The sequence below is a fragment of the Camellia sinensis genome, chromosome 7, assembly GCF_055761805.1.
Source record: "Camellia sinensis isolate YWXY chromosome 7, ASM5576180v1, whole genome shotgun sequence".
NCBI lineage: Eukaryota > Viridiplantae > Streptophyta > Magnoliopsida > Ericales > Theaceae > Camellia > Camellia sinensis.
In genome coordinates, this window is record NC_138967.1 from 42,530,666 (window position 1) to 42,543,292 (window position 12,627).

Below are 12,627 nucleotides of genomic sequence, written 5' to 3' on the forward strand. Positions count from 1 at the left end.
CAAAGGTATGACACTCCAAATCTTCTTTTCTTTTTTGTTGAGCCTTTCACCATCCCACCATAATAACACACCTTCAACAGAGCCTGGTAAAGTTCCTTTCACCTCCCACCAATTTAACATCTCAGCCCAAACTTTCCAAGCAAAACGACAATGTAGCAACACATGGCTGACAGATTTGTTCTCAGATTTACAAAATACACACAGAGCTGATGTAGTAGCAGAAATAACACCTCTTTTCTAAAGAAAATCAACTGTCTTAACCCTGTTCCTCCAATCTAACCAGCCAAAAAATTGGACTTTTGGGGTAGCATTCTTAATCCACACTAGCTTGCTAATTTTAAGTGGTTGGCCAAGATCTGCCTCCACACTTTTGTATGCTGATGACACAGAAAATTCAGAAGACAATGAAGCATCCCAAGCAGGACAATCCTCCATTCCAACTCTTATTGCAGGGCCATTCTCAAGGAAGTCCTTGAGTCTAGTAACTTCCCACTCCTCCCACTCATACAACCTTCTTCTAAACTGAAAATCCCAGTCCACTTTCCTCTCATATAAAATTCTCGAAGTATCCTCCTTTACCATAACCAATCTAAAAAGAGCAGGGAATTCATCCTTCAAACAGAGATTCAAACACCATTTATCCTTCAAAAAAATAGTTCTATCCCCATCCCCTACTTTAACATTAAAATTGTTAATATCAAACCCCTGCAGATTGCTACTCCTCTCATCTATGGAAATGATGCCTTTCCACACACTAGAATGTCTATTACTTGAAGTAACAGAGGGGTACCAGCTTTTGGCATCCAGATTGTAATTACTGCAGATAATCTTCCTCCACAAAGCCTCATTTTCCTTGCCAAACCTCCACCACCATTTTAAGAGCATACAATCATTAATCACCCCTACTCTTCTTACACTAAGCCCTCCTTGTTCCACACTCTTAGTTAGTTCATCCCCCCATCTAACCAGATGAATTGACCTTTTTGACTCAGTCCCACACCATAAAAAAGAAGCCTGCTGCCTCTCTAACTCTCTTGCAACCCCTTCAGGCATTCTAAACAAGGATAAATAATACACTTGCAGAGTAGAGGTTACAGACTTAATGAGAGTAAGCCTACATGCAAATCATAACAGCTTTCTTTTCCATCCTGCTAATCTTTTTCTAACCTTATCAAGAACAGGCTTCCAAGTTGCCTTTCTATTTGGATTAGCCCCTAATGGCAGCCCTAGATACTTCATGGGTAAAGGCAATGATTTTCAATTTAGTAATGCAACAAAACTATTCAGATTCTCCTCAGGTACACCGACTCCACACACCTGACTCTTATGATAGTTTATTTTCAGCCCAGAAATCAACTCAAAGCATCTTAAAACCCTCTTAATATTACTCACTTCCTCTTTACCCGCTTCACAAAAAAGTATAGAGTCATCTACAAATTGCATGTGAGATAATACCACTCCATTAGCACCTATATTCACCCCTTTAATCAGACCTAGCTGCTGTGCTCTTAACATTAACATATTAAGACCCTCAGCGGCTATGTTAAATAAAAAAGGAGACAAGGGATCGCCTTGCCTAAGCCCTTTTTGTGGGCTAAACTCCTCAGTTGGTGATCCATTAACAAGCACTGAGAGTTTTGCTGAAGTAACACACTCATGCATCCACCTGATCCATTTTTCTCCAAACCCACAGCTTGAGAGCATAGAGGATAGGTAGCACCAATTTACAGAATCATAAGCCTTTTCAAAATCAAGCTTGATAATTACCCCCTTTTTCTTTGCTTTTCTCTAGCAGTAAGCACACAATCTAGTATGTTCCCCCCTCCTAGAAAAGCTGACTGAGTATCACTAATGATGTGAGGCAACACAGCTTTTAACCTACAAGACAGAACTTTTGCTAACACTTTATATAATGATCCAACTAGGCTTATAGGTCTATAGTCATCAACCCCCACTGGATTTTCAATCTTAGGAATTAGTGGTATAAAAGAGCTATTGACTCCCATAACCAATCTGCCATTCCTATGAAACTCCTTAAAGAAGTTTAGTAAGTCACCTTTCATCATTTTCTAGAATTTTTTAAAATAAGCCATGTTAAAACCATCCGGACCAAGAGCCTTGTTGCTATCACAATCCATCACTGCTGCTCTAATTTCAACCTTTGAGAACTGCTTCTAACCCTTCAAAACCAAGGCTATCATGGACTGAAACAAAATTCCCACCTAACGTAAGTCTTTCTTTCCATTCTTCTAAAAAACACTTTTTGAAGTGGTCATACACCTTTTTCCTGACCTGGGCAGGTTCTTCATACACCACATCCCGAACAGCTATAGAGGTAATCTCATTCCTACTCTGTCTGCACTTTGCCATAACATGAAAGAACCTGGTATTTCTATCACCTTTCATACTCCAATTTAGTCTTGATTTTTGAAGCCACAACCACTCAACCATTTTGCTCAATCTCCAAACCTGATTTCTAACTACTGTTCTTCTTGCTTTTTCTTTGTCTTCTAGATCGCTAGCTTCAGCAGTAAGATCCAGTTGATGGAGTTCCTCTTCTGCTTCCTTCAGCTTCACATTCACACTCCCAAATATCTTTTTATGCCACCTCTTCAATGCTACCGTCAGAGTTTTCAATTTTTTTAACAGTACAAAGCTAGCCCAACCTTCAAATTCTGCCTCCTTCCAAGTCTTCTCCACAAAAGCTAGGAAACATGGATGTAGACTCCAAGCATTGATGAATCTAAAAGGCTCAGGACCCAATCTCTTTCATCCTCCATTAGCAGTAAAGGACAGTGATCAGAGATGAGCCTTGGAAGACCCCATAACTTTAAGTTGAAAGCCTCCATCCATTTTGGATCCACCATTAACCCCTATCTATTCTACTCCACTTTTCCCCTGCTACTGAATTACTCCAGGTAAACTTTCTACCAAGTAATGGTATAACATTTACTTCACATCTCTCAATGAAATCATTGAACTCTCTCATTCCTTTATCCCTTCTATAACAGCCCTTCCTTTCTCCTATACTTTTGATCTCATTAAAATCCCCACATAAACACCATGGGATAGGATATTCCTTTCTTAGTTTCAACAAGCATTCCTACAATTTTCCCCTTTCTCCCACCTGATTAGGTGCATAGATGATTAATATAGCAGTCAAAAGCGTTAAAAAGAGTACCTGATAGCAATATGAATCTTCTACTGCTACAGCAATCCTTTAGCTGAAATACCTCTGGATCCCATATGCATAATAGGTCCCCTGATGATCCTTCAAAATCTACAGCCATGAACTCCATTCTGTTCCTTGCCCACATTGCTCTTATACCTCCTTATCTGTTACTACTGCTTTTTTGGTTTCTTGAAACAAAGCAATGTCCACATTTCTTTCCTTCAATAACTTTCTAATTTTCCCCTTCTTCTCCTGCCTTCCAGCACCTCTAATATTCCAAGAAAGTATCTTCATAACAACCATCAATACACCTAAAATACTGCAGTTTTAATACAGTCTACACGACTGTACCATTTCCACCCCCAATCCTCCCTATATCTTTCATTTCAAGTTCCACAATTTTATTCAGAACCTCAGCTTCTTTTCCATTCATCTCCACAGCTAACAATTTCCCCAATTGCAAGTTTGCTTGAGCCTCATCCAAGATATGTCTTCCTCCATTGAAGCTGACATTGAAGCTTCAGCCACAGAGGCTCTAATAATTTCTCTTTTTGGGGCAAATTTACTTGTTGATGCATCCTTCTGGCCATATCTGATGTATAAATATACATAGTTGAGGAATGAAGAAGATATAATCAAAATTTTGAGAATATGAATAAACTTATTCACATAGCAGTTTTAAAAATTGAAAGGAGAGAGCATCTGCACCATCAAAAGCTAAAGTGAAACCCAAGTCTTCAATCTGACATGGAATAAGAAATGATAAGGTGCCGTTTGGTAACACTTACGTTTTCAGTTTTCTGTTTATATTTACAAAAATTTAAAAAACTCAAATAAAAACTTGTTTGGTAAAATTTTTGATTTATAAATCAGTGGTCTCAGTTTATAAATTTGGCCAAAAAATAAAAACACAAAAAATGTGTTTCCATTTTGAGTTTTCAGTTTTTTTTTTTTTATCACCCAACATTAGCTACCACCCGCCACCATTTTCCACTACCGTCATCCGCCGCCACCACCCACCACCCACCCTCCACCACCACCACCTGCCGCCACCACTCACCACCCACCTACTACCACCAGCCACCACTTGCCACCACCACCCACCTGCCACCCACTCGCCATCACCACCCACCCCTCGCCACCACCACTACCACCACCACCACCCACCACCACCCACCTGTCATCCACCTGCCACCATCCACCACCTGCCATTACCATTCACCGCTCGCCACCACCACCCGGCACTTACTTGCCACCACCACTCACCAGCCACCTGCCACCACCAGCCACCCACCACCACCGCCCACCTAACACCCACTCGCCACCACCATCCACCACCCACTCGCCACCCGCCTGCTACCACCACCCACCACCACCATCACCCACTTGCTACCACCTACCACCCGCCACCGTCACCCACCCACCCACCACCACCACCACCACCCGCCACCCACCTGCCACCACCACCACCACCACCTACCCACCTGCCACCACCACCCACCCACCCACCCACCACCACCACCACCCGCCACCTACCTGCCACCACCCGCCATCCGCGCACCCACTTGCTACTACCACCCACCGCTGCCACCGCCACCGCCACCACCCACTCGCTACCACCCATCACCCGCCACCGTCACCCACTCACCCACCATCACCACCCACCACCTGCCCGCCACCACCCACTACCACCCGCCATCCGTCACCTACCCGCCACTACCACCACCACCACCACCCACTCGCCACCACTCGCTACCGTCACCCACCCACCCGCCACCACCACCCGCCTCCCACCACCCGTCACCTACCCACCACCTACCACCACCCGCCATCCGTCACCCACTCACCCACCATCACCACCCACCACCCGCCCGCCACCACCTACTATCGCCCGCCATCCGTCACCCACCCACTCACCATCACCACCTACCACCCGCCCGCCACCACCCACTACCACCCGCCATCTGTCACCCACCCGCCACAACCACCACCACCACCACCACCCACTCGCTACTTCCCGCCACCGTCACTCACCCACCCACCACCTACCACCCGCCACCTACCCACCACCTACCACCACCCGCCATCCGCCACCCACCTGTCACCACCACCCACCACCGGCGCACCACCCCACTCGCCACCGTCACCGTCACCCACCCACCCACCCACCACTACCACCCACCCGCCACCATCCACCACCACTAGCTACCCACCACCCACCGTCACCACTTTCCACCACCGTCTTCCGCTGCCACTTGCCACCTGCCATTTCTCACTCTTTTTTATATTTTTAAATTTTTTTAAACATTTTGTCAATTACCAAACGCGTTTGTAGTTTACGTTTTTCTAAAAATAAACAAAAACCAGTTTATAAAATTTTTGTAAATATAAACTGAAAACGTAAACGTTACCAAACACACCCTAAGTGACCCAATTATTTTGCATAAGAATCATCATGTGTCTAGCCGCTATGCACACTATTCTCACATTGAATAAGAAAGGGTAAAATCTACTCCCTTGTGGTTAGATTTCAATCCTGTGTTTGGTTCGTAGATTTAAAAAGGAAGTTAGAAATAGAAAAGAAAAATATATATAAAATTAGGTAAAATGTAATTATATTTTACTTTTATTTCATTTTTTTTTTTTCTTTTTCTTTTCAAATTTCCAGGCACACACAGCGTAACACTCCTTTTCAAATCTGATGTGATTTTAATTATTTTAAACTTCACCTTCCTACCATCATTAATTCCATTAAAATTGACAGATTTTGAACTTCACGCATCAACTATGAGAGTAGGTATGGCTAAATGACAAACTTACACTCTTCCCTTCTCTGCAGCCATTCCCTTCACGACTTTCTCCCCCACCATGGCAGTGGCACCAGCAATCGTCTTCTCTCCCACCCATGGATCCCAACTAGATCTGTTTGCCGAAACACGATGCAAACAAATTCATGCAAGATTTGTTGTTACTAACTAGAAATTGATGCCCACAAATTGATGCCTATATCCAAATTTGTTTTTATAACCGTGTATATATATATATATAAACATTGGATATATACACATGTATAATTAGATTAAAAATTAAGATAAAAAAGGTTTGAAATTAATTTATAAAATTAGGATTATTAAAGTTAATAGATAATTTAATTGGCTAATACGTAATTAAGTTATCAAATTAAAAGTTATGACAAAAGGTTAAAAATTAATCTATAAAATTAAGAGTATTTTAGGTTAATATGTGATTAAGTTAGAATTAATGTTAATAATAGAAGAGGGCAGAAAGAGAAAGAGAAATAGAAATGGAGTATTGAGGTCATTTTTTACATATTATTGACATTGTTAATGTTGTATTTTAATTTAAAATCACATAGAATCTATTTTAAGAATGTACTGTTTCAGAGTTAAATTATAAGGAGATCAAATAAATTTTTTCCAATAAAAAATGAGGAGTGACTGACCCAATTGTACTTTACATAATGGCCATGTGTAGCCACTACTATGGCCACTCTAAGGAGTAATAACAAAATAATCTTGTTTATATACATTGAATTTGTTATTTTATTTAACATAATTACATTGGTGGAATAAGTTCTACTAGCAGTAATAATACATCATGCAATAAATTAAATGTAGTGTATGAATATAGTTAATCTAACAACATTACTCTCAATAACGGAGAAAAATCTATTATACATATCCTTTAAAGAGTGCGTATGAATATAGCTAATCCTTTTCGTTATGATAATATTTTAATTATGAGTTATAAGATATTTAATTATGCCTTATGTGGTGTTTAGTGTTGGAAAAATAGTTTGAAAATCATTAAGCCTCCGTTTGGCAACTTCAACTTGGGCTAAAATAGCCACAACAGTCCAAAATAGGCTAAATTAGCCATTACACGACAAAATGAGTTCACGGGCATGACTTACCTACAAGCCGAGTTGAAAGTACGAAACTACCCTTGGCACTGTGTTGACAAATCCACAGCCTGTAACCCCTCCCCCCACACACACTTCGCAGTAGTTAGGTCATCCACAGCCGCTCGTCGAAGGAGGCGACCTAAACAGCGTTGCTCGGGGAAGAACCACAGCCATACCTCTGACAGGCCAACACCACCGGAGTTCATATCAGCGGCGACCCTCATCCTCAGTCTCTCAAACACGATCGATTTTCAGGTAATGGTTGGTTTTACCTTCTTTTTTTTTTTTGGTTTTTTTGGGGGTTTGTTCGCATAATAGCTTATCCTCGAAGCCGATCTGGAAAGTTTATCTTTGAAACATTGTTGTTGCTGCTGCAAAATTTCCCTCTAATTCTTTGGGTTACATTTTGTTCATTTCGGTTTGCAAAAATGGGAAACCCAGTGTCATATCTCTCGCACTCACTGCAAAACCTCACTCCGATGGACGCTCAGTCATGGAAACTGGTCGTCACGGCTGATTTGTGGTGGAAAACACATATTTCGTTGACAATTTTTTGAGGTGTTCTTCACAGATGACATCTGTATTTATGAAAAAAAAAACGGTTCTGAAATCAGATTTTCTGCTTAGTTTCTGCTAATTTTTCCTTAAATCTGGACTTTCTAATCAGATTTTTTCGAGATTCTGAAATCTAAATTTCTATCTTCATAAATCTGATTGTTCTGCCTAAGCTGAAATCTGAATGCTCATATCAGATTTTTGTGAAATATGAAATCTGAATTTCTGATTTCTGCTGAAATATGAAATCAAAATTTTTCTCTTCATTAATTTCCAAATGTGTCCATGTGTCTTCAACAATTCTGAATTTACACAAATTCTGAATTTTTCTCTTCATTAATTTGCAAATGTCTCCATGTGTCTCCATAACAAATATCAGTTTTGTATAAGTTGTTTATTTGATTTCTTTTAATTATCATTAAAAAATAACAAAATTCATATCAAAGTGTTCATTGATTTTTGAATGCTGAAAATGAAATCTGATTTTTCCAAAATATGAAATATGAAATCTGAAATCTGAATTTCTGATTTGTTTTGATTTTTTCCTCAAATCTGGAATTTGTAATCGCATTTTGTTGGCTGAAATCTGAACTCTATGTGTTGATCATGTATTGATAATAATGTATTGAACTCAAATCTGGAATTATTGATAATAATGTCTTCATAAATATCTGAACTCTATGTGTTGATAATGTATTTATTTTGTCCCATTCATTTTTTTTGCTGGAATTTCTAAATATATGTATTCATAATAATCTGAAATCTGAATTTGCCCTATGTTTATCTTCATAAATCTCAGAATGTCTGTCTTAAAGAAATCTGAATTTACAAACAAATTTGAGTTCATAAATTCTTAATTTGATTTCTTATAATTCTCATTACAGCAAAAAAAAAAAGTTCATATCAAAGTGTTTATTGATTTGTGAATGGTGAATGCAATCTGATTTTCCTGAATTATGAATTCTGAATTTCTGATGTTTTCTGATTTTTGTTTATGAAATTTCGAATTTGTAATCAATTTTTTTTGCTGAAATCTAAAATCTAATTTTATGTATTCATAATAATCTTAAATCTGAGTAAAACCCTATGCTTTTGTCGTCATAAATATGAGAATGTCTCCACATCATCATGTCCTCATCTTGCTTTGAACTGAACAATCATATAGCATTTCAACATAGGCTGCCATGTAATCAATGAATGGGAAAACACAAGAATCATGTTGCTTAGGAGATGAGAAAGAGTGACATTATGTACATTTAAGGTAACATTGGGAGATGAGGGAGACCAAATTAAATTGGTTTGAGATAATAAAGAAAGGCATATTACCTTGTGGTTTAACTAAGATTATGGCTCGGTAAGGCTATGATTGAGTAGGATGGTAAAACAAGCTTCATGTAACCGACCGACAATTGTTGGACACATACGCAAGTATTATCTTCAATTTTCCAGCCCTACAAACCTCTCATAAACCCAGATGTCCACACCACTTCCTTTGATTGAGAATGTCTCCATGGCTCTTAAAAAAATCTATATTCATATGTGGCTTCATTCATATATATGAGATTTTTTTTTTTTGGTTATTCAACTTCACTTCTCATTACACTGGACATTTCAAACTGTTATTAGAAAATGTATGGAACTTCAACTACACTATTATTATATTGTGGATTCATGAATGTAAACTTGCCATTGGAGCACTCGATTGCATATGGCATAAAGTAATTGTTTTTTGTTTTCATTGACATATTTATCAAAAATGTAAAACAAACATTTCAGTGCTTGACCTTTGGCATAATTTTAATTGAAGGTGATAATGTGAGGAAGTAAAATATCCAGCTTATATCATGTGGGGATTTGTCATTATTTTAGTTTAAAATTTTCATTTTACAAACATGTTGACAGTGAAACCATAACTGGTATGCTATTTTTCTTTAACATAAAATGAATAAACTAATGAGTTTGTAAACCCATCCTATGAAACTTGTGCATCAGCGTAGTCAGTTCATGTTGAACCTGAAATATGGATATCATAAACTAATTACTGCTATGATTCATTGTTACTTTCGAATGTTTGTCAAACATAGCATGGCTTCATTTACCTCTAGTGCAACTTCCAGTACATGGCCACGTCGAATGTGTGCCTGTGGACATGGCCCCTGTATTGTTAAGATTTCCAGGTCCACCAAAAATCCAGGGCGTCCCTACTTTGTCTGTCCCCGCCCTGTGGTGAGTGACCCAATCTTTACCGATCATAACTGTATGAACATGACCAACCGTTGAAACTAATAGTTCCATAATTTCCACTCATCAGCCCTGTGTCAGTTGGATTGGTTGGTGTGAAGAACCAAGGCGAGAGAACCAAGGCTATGCGTCTCCCGGAGATGAAATTGCCATGCACTTGAGGGCTGATGTCATAGACATTCAACAATCCTTGCGTGTCCTTAAGACCATTGTGTATGTGCTCTGCATTGTGGTTGTCATTTTGGTGTGCCGTATGTAAGCACCGGTACCATGTTTGGGGGTATGTACAAAGACGTTAGTATGTTGTCATTATGTTGTTACTATGTACGAAGACGTTAGTATGTTGTTAGTATGTTGTTAGTATGTAGTTAGTACGTTCGTAGTATGTTGGTAATATGTTCTCGCATATGGGAGCCGTAATACTAACTATCAAATTTTTTGTGGCCACTACTAACTTCCATGGAACCTGTTTACGTTCGTTACTAATTTCCAATGGGTATATGCAAATTTAACTTTAGCATCATTCATGTGTGTTTGTTGTTAATAATGTGTCATTGGCTTATGCGTGTGTATGTACCAACCAAATTTGTGATGGTAATCTTTTGTAACCGTACATTAGTAATGGCTTCCACACGTACTTCGCCGCGTAACCACTTGAAAAGCAAAGGCATTGTCAGTGACAAGTCAAGCAGCCTTGAAGAGACACAAAATCAGTTCAGCCACAAGGCCTCATGGGACAGTAACTCAGTCCGAGTTTTCCTCCAGTTGATCGCAAATGAGATTAGTAAAGGAAATCGCCCATTCTTAGTCCTCAGTCATGCAGGGTACAAGTCGTTGTCAAGGAAATTTGAGAGAAAAACTGGAAAAAAACATGGACTAAAACAGTTGAAGAATAAGTACACGAGCTTGAAAAAAGAGTGGCAGGCGTGGACAAAGTTGATGGATTCAAGTAAGGGAGTGTCCGGGATAGGCTTTGACTATGACACCGGTTTGTTTCAGGCACCTGACGAGTGGTGGGACAAGATGGAATCAGTAAGTACATGTACAAACAAGTTTCATATCTGTCATTTACAAGTACATTTTTTAGTTCTTCATTTAAATGAACTGCAATTTATTTATATGAAATATAACGTCTGCCTCTTTTGTACATCTACATTTCTGCAGATCAACAAGGTGTGTGCGAAGTTTAGGAAAAAAACTTTGGAACACCGTGACTTGATGGAGACGGTTTTCATGGGGGCATCAGCTACTGGGAAGCACCATTGGACCCCGGGAGAGATCGTCCCTGAAGCTGATGCGGCCTCATCTGATTCAGTGCGTAGTTTGGGAGCGCAGCCATTTGCTGATCCGATACCCGCAGGAGTACACGACGTGGATAACGATTCTTCACTCGAGCATGTTCCGATTGAGAAGCCAAAAAGGAGAAAGACGCCGTCAACAAGTGTTTCAAAGTCGAAGAAGGCAACAAGTGGTGCGTCCGCTATTGCGGAAAGCATGGACAGAATGACAGATGTGGTTCGTTCGAAGAATCAGCAGGTCACGGTGAGGCACCTCACAGGCAACGAATCGCTGTACACTATTTCCGAGTGCATGCATAAGCTGAGCAGTATTCCATCCATGATTGGTACGCCGTTATTCCACTTCGCCTCCACACTTATGGATAACGCTGATAACCGGGAGATCATGATGTGCCAGCCTGATGACGACCACATCATTGGATGGCTTACACAGAAACAGCTCCAGTGTACTGCGTCGGCGCCTTTTGCAAACCTGTTTGGGGGTCGCCGGATGTGATGTAGCGGTGTTACGAGTGTTTAAGAAACATCTCCTTGTCTTCCTTTTTAAAATGTAGACTTATGGTATTGTTGGCAATGTACTAAAACAGGATGGTGCTGTGTGAATGTTTTCATTATGTCGTTTTTGTTTTTTTCTTGCTAGCTACGGGCAGCAACAGGTTTTACGTAAGTGTATGGGTTGACGGACCGGAAGCATGGTTGTGCTTCGTTTTTGGGAAATGAATGGGATGTTTGTGTTTTAATATTTTGTGTGCCGACGTTTGAGACAGGGAATTACGTTTTACTTGCACGCTTGTGAATGCCTATATGTCTGAAGTTCAAACTTTAGTGTAGTTTGCTGGCTACTTTTGTGGTTGTCACCACCATGACCCCCCTGTAAAGCATAAGTTGAACATCTTCATTTTTTGTGCAATTCATATGAGCATGCGTTCCATATGACATTTGTGACGGCATTGCTTTGATTAAAAACATTCTCGGAATTTCTTAATTACAAACTTGAAAATAATTTAAGTCAATGATTCACGTGCCAACTGAATGAAAGGCTGCCACTTTTGTAGGTTTCTTCGACACGAAGACGCGATGAATCCCTGGGATGGAAGCAACCATGATGACATAACGGAAATGCTTAATCAAATGGCGGTCCAGGTGCAACAAGAACAGAATTGCACATTCCTACAAGCATGTCAGTGGGCGACAGAATGGTACGAGAAACACATGAATAAAACGCCGTGTCGCACTTCTATACTAACCGGGAATGCATGGATATGCGAACTATATGCGGGGCATATGGGTCGATTTGAGGAAAATGTTTGCATGCCGAAGGAAGTTTTTGCCGCATTGTGTGAGACATTAGTAAATGATTTTGGGTTACAAGTCCCGCAACGTCCACATGGCTTAGCTGTTGAAGAAAGCGTTGCGATGTTTATTCATGTGTTGAA

At 40.0% G+C, this 12,627-nt stretch overlaps 1 protein-coding gene across 1 annotated transcript; it reads left to right on the plus strand.

Annotated features, from left to right (window-relative positions):
* The first annotated feature begins 10,514 nt into the window (after positions 1–10,514).
* Positions 10,515–11,687, plus strand: LOC114296298 (L10-interacting MYB domain-containing protein-like). The gene is made up of 2 exons (XM_082880644.1): positions 10,515–10,925; positions 11,058–11,687. The coding sequence occupies exons 1-2, from the start codon at positions 10,515–10,517 to the stop codon at positions 11,685–11,687; spliced, it is 1,041 nt and encodes a 346-aa protein (XP_082736770.1).
* The last annotated feature ends 940 nt before the right edge of the window (positions 11,688–12,627 follow it).

What these genes read in the sequence shown, in the direction of transcription:
- LOC114296298 (XM_082880644.1), top strand. Translation starts at nt 10,515, where the DNA reads ATGGCTTCCACACGTACTTCGCCGCGTAACCACTTGAAAAGCAAAGGC. An exon ending in GGTGGGACAAGATGGAATCA is followed by an intron (nt 10,926 to 11,057) that starts GTAAGTACATGT and finishes ACATTTCTGCAG; the next exon opens with ATCAACAAGGTGTGTGCGAA.